Source organism: Ixodes scapularis, unplaced genomic scaffold (genome assembly GCF_016920785.2).
Source record: "Ixodes scapularis isolate PalLabHiFi unplaced genomic scaffold, ASM1692078v2 PGA_scaffold2__306_contigs__length_199485367, whole genome shotgun sequence".
Taxonomy (NCBI): domain Eukaryota; kingdom Metazoa; phylum Arthropoda; class Arachnida; order Ixodida; family Ixodidae; genus Ixodes; species Ixodes scapularis.
The window spans coordinates 111,961,866-111,976,925 of record NW_024609857.1 but is presented as its reverse complement, the minus strand read 5'-3'; the positions used below and the strand labels follow the sequence as shown (position 1 = coordinate 111,976,925).

Here is a 15,060-nt window from a genome sequence, read left to right as displayed (position 1 = left end):
TTATACAGGGTAATTCAAGGAGAGGCCTGGCTCTTTAAATCGACCTCGAAATTCGGTTTCTTAACCTATCGCGCTACAACTTTGTGCAGCTTTGCCCACAGATGGTGCATTTTTTTTTGTAAAATTTGCAAAGAGCAAACTTACCCGAGGAAAAAGTAAAGAAAGAAAAAGGCTTAGCTCCTACGGAAACTCGGCGAAGCCACCGGTCTTCAAACAACACGGCGCCGTTTCGCACGGAAGACAAGACATGGCGCAACGAATGCCGCCAACAAACGAGCATACGGCGCCGAGAGCGGGCGTCTGTTGCAGACAATCTTTTCGACTCAAAAGCGGTGCGCGTTCCGCAGGCGGCGACAGTCGCAGAAACAAAAACAGGCGCTGTAACAACAAGGAACTGCAGTTCCTTGTCTGCTAAAGACGCCGGCTCTCGGCGACAGCTTGCGCCATCTCTTGTTTCCCGTGCGAAACACTACCATGTTGTTTGAAGACCGGTGGCTTCGCTGCGTTTCCATAGGAGCTAAGCCTTTTTCTTTCTTTATTTTTTTCTCGGGTAAGTTTGCTCTCTGCAAATTTTACAAAAAAGATGCACCATCTGTGGGCAACGCTGCACAAAGTCGTAGCGCGATAGGTTAAGAAACCGAATTTTGCGGTCGATTCAAAGAGCATGGCCTCTCCTTGAATCACCCTGTACTTGTGTGAACGCTGTGACGTAAAGTCACGCCTCCACATCACAGCGTCCACGCAAGTTGCTGTTGAAACTGCCGTGCAGCACCCCTTTTTCGTCGCTCATGTCTCCTCTGCTTCAGAGACGTATATAGGGAGAGTTTAACCATTCGTTGTAATGTGCACGAGGCAAATGAGGAAGCACCATTGGCCGAAGGTGGGCTGGGCATGTTCCAGAGCATTTTCAGAACTGCAAATATTGTCACGGGTGGTGAGTCGTGACCAATAAACAAGAAATAAACAGAAATAAATAAACGTTTAATGTGGCGAACTTGTGCCAAAAATAAAGAAGGAAACAGAAGAAAGCAGAGCGTCGCGGGCGTCGAAGTCGGCGTGTCAGCAGAATCGAGCGCTGGGGCGAGACTGACTCGACAAGGTCGCGGGCGGCCTCTTATCTAGAGTGCGTCGCTATCTCGAAGATTCGGCGAAAGCGGCTCGAGCGTCGCGTGATCGGGCGAGAATGAACACGCACTTTCTAGAAAACAAAAGCAGGAATAAATGATAGAAGTTACATGCGGTACATGAATAAACGAGAACTTTCTGGAGGTCCGTGACCGAGCGTTGCTTTCTCAGCCCTGGGCGCGGCAATATGGTCAACCAGAAGCTGCGCATAATACCCTGGCGGTGGTTGCGAAAAGCAAAATTAATAAGTGCGTCGTTGTAACTCTTGGTGACTGGAAATATGGTGCACATGATGTTTTGATCACGGTCATGCAACATCATGGTGGAAGATACATAAAGATTTAGAAGATATAAAAAGCATGCACGACCAACAGAACGATTGACATAATCCGAGCGCCGGGAATCTTCCGTGGAAGCGATCAGACTTTGTTTGAGCAAAACAGAAATCAAGTGGCACAATCGTTTCTTACATCTTCTTGCATAACCATAATCGAAACATTGTGTGCACCATAACCATGAAGAGGTACTGCATTTAACCCTAACACACTTATTAAAACGGTTTCTCACCACCTCGGCTAGGAGATTCTTTTCGGCTTCTGGTTGGCCAAGAGATCTTGTCAAGCCCTCTATTTCCCGGTGTTAGGCATCTGCATTGCCCTAACTTTGTTTGCGCTTTCTTCTCTGTTCTAAACTCCAAAACTTAATTCGAGCAACGGGCATCGATGGCGACAGTCCCTCTGTCATCGGGATACCATTCCTCGGTTTTAGGGTACACGAATAACGACAGAAAGCGTTGTATACTGCCTGAGGACCTATGTATCTTGCACGGAATCCGGCAAGGTGAGTGCGGCTGTTTCTACATGACCCCAATCTCCGGTGGCAGTGGTTTGCTTCTGTAAACTGAAAAGACTTTTCTCCAACGCCATCCTCTCGACCGTGGTCGTAACATTTTGTGAATGGAGCGCACACCGAACTTAATGCTGTACTGTCGATGAACATCGGGTATGCTCGCAAGGTGCATGCGAGTTTTTCTCGAGATAATTGCTGTTTCAGGTTGTAACATTTTCTAACTGAATTTATCTTAATATTGATATTTCAAAGTGTTGACAATGACTCAATTTTATCAACCACAACGCTGAGTTGAAGGCTCATTTCCGCCGCCGGGTGTGGCTGAAAATTGTCGAAAAGCTTGTTCTATTGGTCTTCCTGAATCACGATCTCCTGAGCAATACCAGAGAGCCATGAACCTATGTTGACCGTCACAATGCGACTAGATTCTTCTTATTTTAAAAATTAGTACATAATGTAGCCGGGAAGAAGCCTTCAATTTCTGTTGCTGAAAGTTGAAATAAGCTCATGCATCAATTTCGAATCGTTGAATCATCGACCGACTCGCTCCGACAAAAGGCCCATCTCGACTTTCCTGTTTTCAGTTCTCGACAAAAGACACAGTCCTTGGCACGGGATCCTCAAATAAAACGTTTATAAACACCGATGCATGAGCATGTTTTTATGTTTATAAACTGTGATGCATCAGCATGTTTCAACTTTAAGCAAAATAAATTGAAGGTTTCTTTCCAGCTACATTATGGACTAATTTTGAAAATAAGAATGTAGTCGCATTGTGACGGTCAGCATGGGCTCATGGCTCTCTGGTATTGCTCAGGAGATTGGGATTCAGGCAAAGCAAAAGAACTAACTTTTTGACAATCGCCAGCCACACCTGGCGACGAAAATCAGCCTTCAACTAAGTACTGTAGATAATAAAATTGAGTCAATGTCACCACTTCGAAATATCTATATTAAAACGAATTCAGTTCCAAAATGTTACAAGCTGAAAGCAAATATCAGGAGGAAACTTGCACACACCTTGCGAGCGCACCCCGTGTTCATCGACGGTACAGCGTTAAATGTGACGCCCACTCCATTCACAAAATGTTCTGAGCACAGTCGAGAGGATGGCGTTGGGCAAAAGTCTTTTCGATTTAGAGACGCAAGCCACTACTGCCGGAAATCGGGGTCATGTGGAAAGCGATAGAGCTTAAAGACACTGCAGTCGCACTCGCCTTGCTGGATTTCGTGCAAGCTACACAGGCTCTCGGACAGTATTCGACGCTTTCTGTCGTTATTCATGCACCGTATAACTGAGCAATGGTGTCTTGATGCCCGGGGGACTGTTGCCATCCAAGCCCGTTGGCTCTAATTAAGTTTGGGAGTTTAAAACAAAAAACAAAACACGAACGAAGTTCAGGCAATGCTTACACAGAACACCGGCAAAGCCTCTCATCTGGGGCTTTCATTGTCTTTAACGCTCCAGCAAGGGGGAAAGTGCCGGTAGCCCTTTCCCCTTTTTATCTCTTGCACTCTTTTAGTAAAACAGTTTATACACGGTTCTGCCCTGCTTTAACCCCGTTAAACAAACTTCTTACCAAGCACCGGTGCACTGCGGAAAAGCAACACCAGCGGAAGCAAGCTCCACGGGTGTTGCTTCTCCGCAGTGCACCGGTGCTCCGAAAGAAATGAGCTCAACGGTGCTGCGAGAACAAAAAGTATGAATTGCACGAAAACATTGTTCGAGTTAAGCGGCTTATGAATACATTGAAAACGTAGCGGGTCAACCAAAGTTTTGAAATTTGTTTGACTTAACCAGAAGTATTAAATATCCGGGTTTGAATTTTCGCGAGCCTACTCTATATACTAAGGGAGATTTGGCTCAATACAATGTGCTTAATATCACTGAATAGTTGTGCAATTTCAATTGGCTAGTTTTATTTCTCAAGCACTTGATATGTTCGGTATTCAAATCAATGCAAATTTTGACTTTGGTTCAATTTATGGAGGGTTTATTTTATATGTCATGTTTAGTAGGAGCTAGGCTAGTTGGTAAGCACGTTGCTCACTTACTTTAACCATGCATGTCATATACAATTTGTTGCGATTGTGTTTGAATGCAAATCCTAATCTGCTCTTTATTTTAAGCTGCCCTTACGTGCACCATGAAGATACCGAGGAGGTCTTCAATTGAATGACAACTTCAAGCACAAGCATGGAGGGGCATCTAAATGGCCGGCACAAGGACTATTATGTAAATTTTCTCCAAAGTTAAAGCAAGGCATCCGTTCTTCCAATAAAGGTATTGTTGCGAAACGTCTTAATTGGTTCGTTTGTTGAGCTGTCATCTATAGGAACAGCTGAGCTCACACAAACAAAATCCTGGCATTGAGAAGTATAGGTTGTGTGCTCCTTCTCTTTTGCAAAACATACACTTTTTGGCTGAGGATAAAAAATTATTCAAGTTCATATATTCAATGACGGAGCTCTGAACTCTCCATACCAGTCTACTCCAAAAGCTTCATGTGACTTAGGCTTGCTTGAATATGGAAGCTTTTTGCACTAAATAATGAAGCACTTGACCTTTACGTCTTTTTGAACTGGACTCTCCGTAAAAGCAAGGCATATAATTTTGTAGAATGGCGAAATGTCTGTAGCCCACATTATGGACAGCTATCCATATGAAATGTGAACGCTGTCCGCACTAAATAACGAAGGACTATACCTTTCCGAATTATATAAGGCCAAAGCTACGAGTCATCCGCACCAGTCCTGCACCTCTGATACGTCAGGTGACACCCCTGGCAGATCTAGAGCTCTGCCAGGTGAGTCGCCTGATGTATCGGAGGTGCAGGTGGTACGGATGGCTCGAGGCTTTGGCCTTATAAGGCGGAAAGGTATAGTCCTTCGGTATTTAGTGCGGACAGCTTTCACATTTCCTACGGATAGCTGTCCGTAATGGGGGCTACAGACGTTCCGTCGTTCTACGAAATTATATGCCTTGATTTTACGGACGGTCCAGTTTCTAGATTACGGCAAACCATACCGGCAATATTGAACCGGCAACTTTTACCCGTAAAATGGAAAACGGATAACTGTCTGTAAAGTGAACTACGGACGTTTCGTCATTTTACGAAATTATATGCCTTGTTTTTACAGACAGTCCCGTTTCTAGATTACGGCAAACCATACCGGCAATATTGAACCGGCAACTTTTGCCCGTAAAATGGGGTGAAAATTTTTACAGTGTAGCCCACGCAGAAACGAAGAGTCCCGTCTTTCTTTTTCACCGGGACTACCGGTGAAGCCCACGGACTCTTTGAGTGCTGGACGATGTCGTCGTCGAGCATTTCTTGGACCTGCTTCTGGATGACTTCTCTCTCTTTCACAGAGATACGATACGGCGACCGATGAGCAGGAAATGCGTCGTCATCAGTAATAATTCGATGTTTCACAACCGTCGTTTGGCGCACCTTTGACGACGTGGAGAAGCGCTCACTGAACTCGGCGAGAAGGTCACTGAGTTGTCGTCTTTGTGGGTTAGGCAGGACTAGATCGATGTCAAACTGCGAATGCGGCGTTGTCTCGTGTGGCCCCGAAGAGATGTCTTCTGCTATTCCGGCGATTGCGGCTGAGTCCATGAGTTCCTCGGCGTGACCCACGGCGGTGCCTTTCGTAAGGTGCTGAGCCTCCTGTCGGAAGTTTGTTACGAGTGCAACCGTGTGTCCGTCTTGCAGCTCCGCGATGCCTCTTGCGACACCGATCCCTCTTCCTAGAAGCAACTGAAGGCTTCCCTCGAGCAGAACATCGCCGAAGAAAGCCCCGTCGATCCCGATGGGTACGAAAACACTGGACCGCGGCGGTAAGTTCACGTGATTTGCGAGGACTCGGACCGCGGATGACGTCGCTTTGGGTTCGTCCAACGCTGGAGCAGATTTTCGTAGCGTCAGTCGGTTTTCTCCGAGGTCGATGACGGCGCCATACTCGCAAAGGAGGTCCATTCCTAGGATAACGTCTCTCAAACAATCTTGCAGAACGACGAACTTGACAGGGCACGTCTCACCGTGGATCTCGACGCGAGCAGTGCAAATCCAGACTGGTATGATCAGGTGCCCACCGGCGGTCCGTATCTGTGGGCCATCCCACGGCGTCGTCACTTTCCGAAGGCGTTGGGAGAGCCTCCCACTCAGGACGGAGTAGTCTGCTCCGGTGTCGACGAGAGCCGATGGGTCGTGGCCGTCGATAACCACGTGTAGGTTATTCTTCACCGTTGCAGGAGCGTCGCTTCGGTCTCTGGTAGTGTTTGAGTGGGGGCCCTCCGACGTTCGTGAAGGATCTTGGCGTCGGTCGTCTTCGGCAACTCCACCTCCAGGGGTTGCCGCGCCTATTTCCCCGGCGAGGAGTGAGGGGCGACAGGCTTTCACGTCGGGGACGGTGCATCGGCGAAGCTGGCCGTCGTGGCGAAGGTGACCGGAACTCTCGGCGGGACGCACGCTCAGGGGACTGAGGTCGTCGCAGGTACTCGTCGATCTCCCGAGGTCGTTCACCATAACGGGGGCGCGGGTCGTTCGGGTGGAACCCGCGCAGCCCAAGTCGTCGGTATGGGCATCGGCGGTAGGTGTGGTCTGGTTCCCCGCAGTGGAAATACAGAGGGCGTCGGCCGGGCGTTCGCCACACGTCGGTCGTCCTAGGTACGCGGGGCTCCTGGCAGGTGTACTGGACTTGGTCGTCGTGGAATCTGTCGTGTTGCGGCGCAGGAGACTGGCGTCGGGGCGGCGCGACATAGGTGCGAGGAGGAGGCGGTGGCCGTCGGGCCACTGCGGCGTAAGTCAACGTGGGCTCCTCGGTGGCTGCCACGGCGACGGGAGCCTCTGGTTGGATGGCTCTCTGAACTTCTTCCCGCACAACTTTGGCAATGGAGAGCGTCGCTGGTCGGTTTGCGTCTGGCAGCAACCGGCGAATTTCCTCCCAGACGACCTCCCGGATGATTTCGCGGATGTCCGTACCAGGAGCGTTTTCGCTGCTAAGCAGAGCGGTTGCAGTGACGCTTGGGTGCCTCTGGTAGTGGAAAGCGCGCGCTTGGAGGGCGCGCTCGATGTTTGTTGCCTCGGTGACGAAGGCGTCGACGGTTGCCGGCTGGTTGCGAACGAGGCCTCCGAAAATGTCGTCTCTCACCCCGCGGATGAGTTTTCGTAGCTTCTTCTCTTCGGTAGCCCGAGGGTCGGCGCGGGCACTCAAGCGCAGAACGTTCTCTACGAAGCCCGTGACGCTATCGTTGGGGCCCTGGGTTCTGGTTCGCAGTAGGTCCTCGGCTCTCTCGGCGGTGGTGGTTACTGAACGTAGCCTGGAGATCGGTCTTGAAAATGTCCCTCGACGTCAAAGAGGACTCATGATTCTCGTACTAGTGCTTGGCGGTACCCTCAAGCGAAAAATAGACGTTGTGCAGGCGCTGCTCTTCGGTCCAGCAATTGTGGCGGGCAACGCGTTCATACTGGTCAATCCAGTCTTCGACGTCTTCGTATTGCTCGCCGTGGAATGGAGCAGCCGTCCGGGGTACGACGGGCAGGTAGTCGACGGCTGGAGCGGTCGGGGTCTCCGACGGGTTGGCCATCGTTGTCCTCCTTGTTTGCCTGGTCGTGGGTGGCAAGGGTCCTAACTCCGGGGGTAGGCCAAGGTTCCGGCGACCTAATCGGATCTCGGTATGGTCTTCGTTGGGTTCTTGGGGGCTTGTGTTCGGACTTGCACTGCGGGAACGCGGAGTGGAGCGCTGCACGGGTATGCGGTTACCCCGCACCTCCACCAAAATGTCACGGGTAATGGCCAAAAAACAATAAACAGGAAGAAATAAACGTTTAATGTGGCGAACTTGTGCCAAAAATAAAAGCGAGCGTTGAAGTCGGCGTAGCAGCAGGGTCGAACGCTGGGGCGAAGCTGACTGCGGCTTGCCACGCGGAGCCCTTTTTGTACACGCGTAGACTTCTCGAACAATCGGCCGTGGAAGGCTCGCGCATCGAACATTCTGACCTCGAACATTTAACAGAGTTCTCGAATTTCCGACAACAGTAAATTTCAACAATAAATAAAAGACATGTCACGACCAGGAATCGAACCCTGGCCTTCCGCGTAGAAGGCAAGCGCGATAACCGTTAGGCCACGGTCGCTTTTTTTTTATGTGTCTTTATTCAACCAACAAACATATGGACAAGCTATTTACACAGATTTACATTGTTTCCTTCAATCGGACCCAGTGCTTATGGGCGATTTTCTTTTAAAATTTTTTAATTCGTGTAAGGCTATTGAACTCCGTTATCCACTCCGGCGGGCACTCGTTCCGTTCGTATACAGAGCCTATCTGTGCAATTAAGTCAATAAAGAAGATGCGCGCCGTTTTAGGGTGACGCTCCGCATGTCTGCAGTCATCCTAGACTTCCACAGGCTAAACAAACCGAGGAGCATTATCATATCATATGGTAGGCTCTCGTGCTGTTCGGTAGATAAAAAGCAAATAGAGTGGGCTGTTATACAAAGTTATTTCTTCATAGTTCGTTTCAACACATCCCCAAAAAAAAAAACACTGCGTCCCAGCAGTACATAAAACAGTGTTCAACAGTTTCGAGGACTTTACACAGCGGGCAGTTGACGCCCCTAGGGACAACCATGCCTCGTTTACTCAGCCAGAGTTTAACAGGCAGGGTATCGCTATGCAAACGAAAGAAGAAAGCTTTGCTGAGGGCGGAATACACATCTTTTTCACATGAACTAGAACATCTTTCCCTGGTTCATCCGCATAAAGCGTCCGATACATCGGTGCGGGGAATAAATTATCAAGGAGATCGCGGTACAGCTTTTTTCGCGAAACGATGCACAAGTAATCAAGCGAGTACCTTGCTGTCAAAAATTTGAAAGAGTCGACCACAATTCTTTCACAAAGCCCACCAGGCTAGCAGGACGATCAATGCCCGAGGAAACAATAAAAGAAGGAAGGTGGGGAGCAAGCCTCGTATGGAGCATCACCTGAATGAGGGGGTTCGTCTGGTCTCTCAAAAACAGGAAACGCGAAACGGTCTGACGGAGAAATAGATGCGGCAATGCTAGGCCACCATTTTGGACTCGACGAAAAAGGTTGTCCCTTCGCATGGATTCTCCTGCATTCTTCCACACAAACAAGGCAAAAACACGGTGCATCTTTTGTATACATATTCGCGGACAACTAGAAACTTGAAGCACAAACCACACCTTCGCGGTCAGAAATATGTTACATATCATGGATCTCGTGAAAATTGACAGGTCGCAGGAACCCCAATTTGTTGTACGCTCTTTCATTTCAGAAGTTACATTTGTCCAATACATCGATGTCTGCCTTAAATGCTGGAAAGGTGCTCCAGGGTACTTGCTGGGCGAGCAACTCCATTAGATACCTTCGTAACTGGGTGCTGTGGCCCACTCGCCATGCCATAAGACACTGCATTTTCTCATGTTAATTACAGCGCCTTTAGAGACGCAGAATGCCTTGCACAATTCCAGGGCATACGCGACGCTTCTTTTGTCAGAACAGAAGACGTCGTCTGCGTACGCCAAAATTTTTACTTCTACGCCTCCCATAACATACCCGTGCACTAGCTCGCTGCGCAACACACAAACAGAGAGGCTCCAGGTATACAGCGAATAACAACGGAGACAAAGGACAACCCTGGCGCACGGACGACAGCACTTGTATTTTAGGGTTTAAAGCGTTGTTCACAAGGAGGTTTGTAGTACAACCGGAGTAGGCCATTCTAATCCCCTCTAAAACAATTTTGCCGACGTTCGCGCGTTCCAGAATTTTCCAAAAAAACTCGTGACAGACGCGGTCAAAGGCTTTATCTAAATCAATTTGAATTAATGCCACTTGGTTTCCTTCGGATTTACAACTTTCGAGAATAGACCGAGTGAAGTGTAAGTTACTCTGAATTGCTCTTCCCCTGATACTGCAGGTTTGATGCGGTCCTACTAGCTCAGTAACTGCGCGTTGTAGTCTTTCGCTAAGAATCTTTGCAAATATCTTATGATCTACATTACAGAGCGTGATAGGTCGGTATCCAGTAACTTGCCTTCGTTTTACTTCGTCATCTGATTTAGAAATCAAAAACTGTATGGCTTTGAAGGAAGGAAGAGGGCAGCGCTTTAAGTTCGAAAGCTTCGCTTATATCCTCAAAAAGAAAAGGACACAAAGAACTTTTGAACGTTTTATAAAACTCAGCACAGAGACCGTCTGGCCCAAGCGTCTTATGCATAGGAAGGTTTTCAATCGCGCGTCCTATCTCGCTTTCCGTGATTGGTTCTTCCACCCTTCCTTCGCCTCTTGAGACAACTCCGGTGCAGTACGAAGTAAGCCCTCGAAGGTCGCTGTGCCGCTCGGTTTTTTGTCGCCCCTGAAGAGGCTACAATAATGTTCATGGAACGCACGCTGGATGACATCTTTGTCATTGCTGACACACCCGTTATGTTCAATACTCGCGATTTCTTTTCCGAGCGCGTACTTTTTCTCCTCGCCTAGAGCATTCTTTGTGAGCTGCTCCCCGAAAAGAAATCTTTCAGATCGCGCTCGTATCACTGCTCCGCGATAACGCTCTTGCTGGAAGGCGTCCAGCTTGGCCTTGACCTGCTTTATGTCTGCAACGCATGACCGCGGTTTATCGCTTTCACTTTGTAGTAAATCTATCCAACATTTGCGCAGCACCTTTTCTTCGTTTGAGGCCAAAACTTGGAGCTGCAAGGACCTTTCTATTGCGAGTTGTTTTATTTCCTGCTTAAAATATTCCCATCTCTCTAAGAAACTAAATTGTTTCATCATGGTTAATTTTCCACAAGTCTTCGTCACTCACTCAATAAAAATATCATCTTTGAGAAGTCTAACGTTAATTTCCAGAGCTCCCAGTCAAACTTTTTTTTTGGTTGCATATCTTTACTACCCGTAGTCACTGTTACTAGACAGTGATCACTATAGAATATCGGACTCACGTCGTAGTTCGTTACTTCGCTGGCAATATCGGCTGATACATAAATACGATCCAAACGCGCGTGTGAAGAGGACTGAAAATGGGTGAACCGAAGTTCGGGTTTCGCATCTGTCAGTGGCGCAGCGTTTTCTAAGCCATACTTATTCAATATGTTCTTCAAAAATTTTGCGCACCTGTCTGTATGCATCTCTCCTGGCGCTCTGTCCTCCCTTCTGCAAACGCAATTATAGTCCCCTAATAAGACAACCGCACGATCGCACTCCAGGTATGGCTCGAAGTCCGAAAAGAACTCACATCTGTCACTGACTCGGTTTGGTGCGTATATACACAGAACCCTCCACTTTTGATTGTGCAACGTGAAGTCGCCTATTATAAACCTACCTCTTGCGTCCGCGACTATATTTAAATCTCTCAGTTCTACTGCTTTAGAGAGAAGTAAGAAACAACCGGCCGAGAGACCCGCAGCATGGCTGACACATACTTCGTATCGGCTTAAAAAAGGTCTTAAAGCACGCTCAATGTTGTCGTCATGTTCCATTTTAGCTTCCTGAAACGCAAGTATGCCGATGTTTAACTCGCTTAGTAAACGCTGTAACTGGTACTGTCTTTTCCCCCGAGTTAAAGCCTCGAATGTAGAGTGTTCCGATACGAATTGGGGATGGTAGGTCCGTTATTCTTTGTTTGTTTGTGTGACGCTAACTGAGGGTTACGCACTTGCTGAGAGGTTACAAAGAAAAAAAAAAAGGAAAAGAGAACACTCGAAAATCGGGCTGACGTACACTCACTTTGAGTCTTTGTGTCTACGTACGTCCTTGGCAGTACCTGGCTTTGTTGTTTTTCGGCTCTTTTTCGTGCCTTTCCCGTGATCCTGCTGGGTTTCGTCAAGAGTGTCTTCCACTGACGCCGTCGGGGAGACTTGTGCGAGCGTCCGTTTGTCTAAATGGACCGACGCGTCGATCATGTCCACTTGATCTGTGTCCTCGTCTCCCTCCTGGAGTGGATGGTGTACGAAGTCGTTGTCGGTAGCCTTTGCCACTTCCTCGACCGGCTTTGGTTGACATCTGGGGGGTGGTGGCGATGTTTCATGCGCCTCCCTTACGGCATTCGTGGGTTCCTTGGCATATTGGGACGAAGTCGCTGCCTCGTCGCTTGGACGGGTTGTGGCCGGCTTCTTGGTTCATCTCCGGTCTGCCCCTCTGGCAGGTCGCTCGCAGCGGTGTCTTCAGCCTCTACCTCATCCATTATTAGGTCATTCACGTCTTCGTTTCGGCGTTCTCGGGCGATGAAGGCGTACGTCTTTACGCAGCTTTCGCTGTCGTGTCCATAGCGATGACACTCGTTACAACGCGGAACTCGACAGTTACGGTGGATATGTTCAGTACGGCGGCACCGGAGGCACAAAGGAGCCCTACCAGGAACGATGACTAGCACTTTGCATCCTTCTATGCGTGGCTCGTGCGGAATGTCTTCCATAGTCGTACCTTCCTTTAGCGTCATTTGGACGAGTCGCGTATTAGACTCGACGTTCTCCAATCCCTTCTCACGCAAATGGTCACGCCTAATGTCCGTCACCTTGCCGAAGCGTTCGAGGTCTCGACGTACCTGGGAGTTTGGCACGTCATAAGGAACCCAATGCAGCTTGACTTTCACCTCCGTGTTGGCGGGGTCAAAAGCGAGGCAACGCCCCCCTTTGATCCGAAGTTCTTTGGCGTCTACCAACCGTTGCTTTGCGGAGAGCGAGTGCAGCCGAAGCATCCAAGCATGATTCATTTCGTGGGCTCCCGCCGACGCCAATTTTTGCAGGATGTTCAGCCTTTCCAATTTTTCCTTGAAATCTTGAATCTGATAAGGCCGGTAGCGCATATCACAGTGCAGAAAAACTGCGTTCTTTGCCAGATAACCGGTGGGCAGGGGTGGCAGAATGATCTTGTACTCCTCAGCATTTTCAGAAACAGAAGAACCGCGGCCAGGCCTGGCCGTTGCTGCCGCTCCGTGGGAGCCCGACATCGCACGTCCGTACTCGGCGGAGGCCAGAAGTGAACGCCTGGCCAGGCCAGAAGTGAACGCCTGGCCAGGCCACGGGCGCACCGCCTAATTGGTCTGCTGCGCTCGCGGCACTATGGTCTGGGGCCTGTGATTTTTTATGAAATGCCGGACGGAAGTCAAAAGCCAATAGCATTTGCCTCGCGCACTCTCACAAGCAGTGAACGTAACTACGCTCAAGGAGAGAAGGAAGCGCTTGCTATTATCTTCGGCCTCAAGCGATTTCATCGCTATTTGTGTGGACGTCGCTTAAGTCTGTACACTGATCACCAGCGTCTGTTGGGCATTCTAAAACAGGCGAAACAAATTCCAACACTAGCAGCCACAGAATCTAAGGATTAGCTGTGACACTTCCTGCATATCAGTACAAGCTCAAGTTCCGGAACGGCCACGACATGCAAGTTGCGGATGCGTTATTAGGGCTGCCACCAGCGGCGAAAGAGAAGGATGACGTCCAGAATGTCTAGTTGCATTCGACGCAACGCCGCTCATCGCCCAACAAGTGACGAGGGAAACAAAGCGTGATTTGGTCCTCACGGCAGTTATCAACTACACGCTCTCGGGGAGGCCAAGAAAGTATCCCGAAGAAATGCGAGCGTTCTTTGTGAATAGGTACGAGCTGTCAGTAAAAGGGGCGAGGATGTTTGACTTAAGGACCTCGAGTCATCATCACCAAACCATTGCAAGCCCACGTATTCGCTCTACTGCATGAAGCCCATGCAGTAGAGCGAATGTGTTAGCCCTATCTTACGTTTGGTGGCTTTTTCTCGACAAGGAAGTGGAAGACACTGTACGCCTTTGCCGTATTTGCCTAGGCGTCCTTCAGCGAAGACTCCCGGTCCACTGCAGCCGTGGCCCTATCTAACCAGAGTGTGGCAAAGCGTTTACAAGGACTATGCAGTCAAAAACAGAGTTAACTTCCTCGTGCTGGTCGACGCTTACTCCGAGTGGATCGAAGCTTCTTGCATGAGTAAAAGGACAAGTGCACAGACAGCCGAGAAATTAGACATACTCTTCGCAGCCTACGGCTACCCGGAGGAACTTGTAACCGACAAAGGCCGACAGTTTACCTCGGACGAGTTTCAAGAGTTCCTGCAACACCGTGGTATCAGGCATACCAGGACACCTCCCTACCACGCTGCATCAAACGGAGCCGCTGAAATACAGGTGCGAACCACTAAAACTTCGCAGCTCAAGCAAGCGCTTCGCCACAACTCAGCAGGAGCGTAGCGCACAACACAAGAGCGCACTAACGACTTCTTGTTGTCGTACAGGTGCACGCCAAACTACACGACAGCACAGACTCCAGCCGAGCTCTTGCTAGAGCGAGTGCCTAGCATAAAGTTGTCTCTGCTCAAGCCATGCATTGCAGGTGACATAGCGGATCGTCGGCAAAGGAGCGACGACCAACTCAGCCAGCAAAGAGGTACAGCGGACTGTTTCTGGGTCCACGAGAAGCTCTACGTCAAAACAACGCGAGGAGAAGCCGAATCATGGCAGGAGGAAATCGTCGAACAAGTCCTCAGCCCCGCTACGTATCTCGTCAGAGTAGACGACAACGTGCAATTCGTCCATGCTGACGACCTGCGGAAACGATCGTGCATTGCACCGAGACCACCTTCTACACCAAGTCAACACGTCACAGCGGTCCCGGACTGTCGATGAGATGATCAACGCAAACCTTGGTAGAAACTCCAGCCAACAGAGGCCAGTGTTGCAGTTGAAGAGCTGCGGACCGTGCCTGATCGTCAGCGCAAGAACCCTAACGCCTCAACGAGGGATCACAGTCGTTCGATGGCCAAGTCGAAGGCGACATGATGTCATCACCAGCAACCTCATCTCATGGCGTTGCAGACTTCAATGGGAATCTGACGGCTTGAAGCATCCCCGAAGAAAGGACGTCGACCGCCGCAAAGGATCAAGGTGAAGCACCGGCAAAGCGGCGAAGCATTCGCACCCGGCGACCTCCCGACAAGTACCAAGCCGATGATCAGAGAGCGAAGGCCAAATAGTCTAGATTAATTTACAAACCTTTCTTTTGTTAAGAAAGGAAGAGTGTCAT

General features: G+C 49.3%; 1 protein-coding gene across 1 annotated transcript in view; it reads left to right on the top strand.

The window, feature by feature from the left end:
• The window catches only part of LOC120849132, a 59,201-nt gene extending 44,538 nt beyond the window's left edge, over positions 1-14,663 (top strand). Inside the window, exons 2-3 of the mRNA XM_040221278.3 lie at positions 13,848-14,194; positions 14,273-14,663. Coding sequence (XP_040077212.1) covers positions 13,848-14,194; positions 14,273-14,663 — 738 coding nt within the window. The remainder of the gene's footprint in view (positions 1-13,847; positions 14,195-14,272) is intronic.
• The last annotated feature ends 397 nt before the right edge of the window (positions 14,664-15,060 follow it).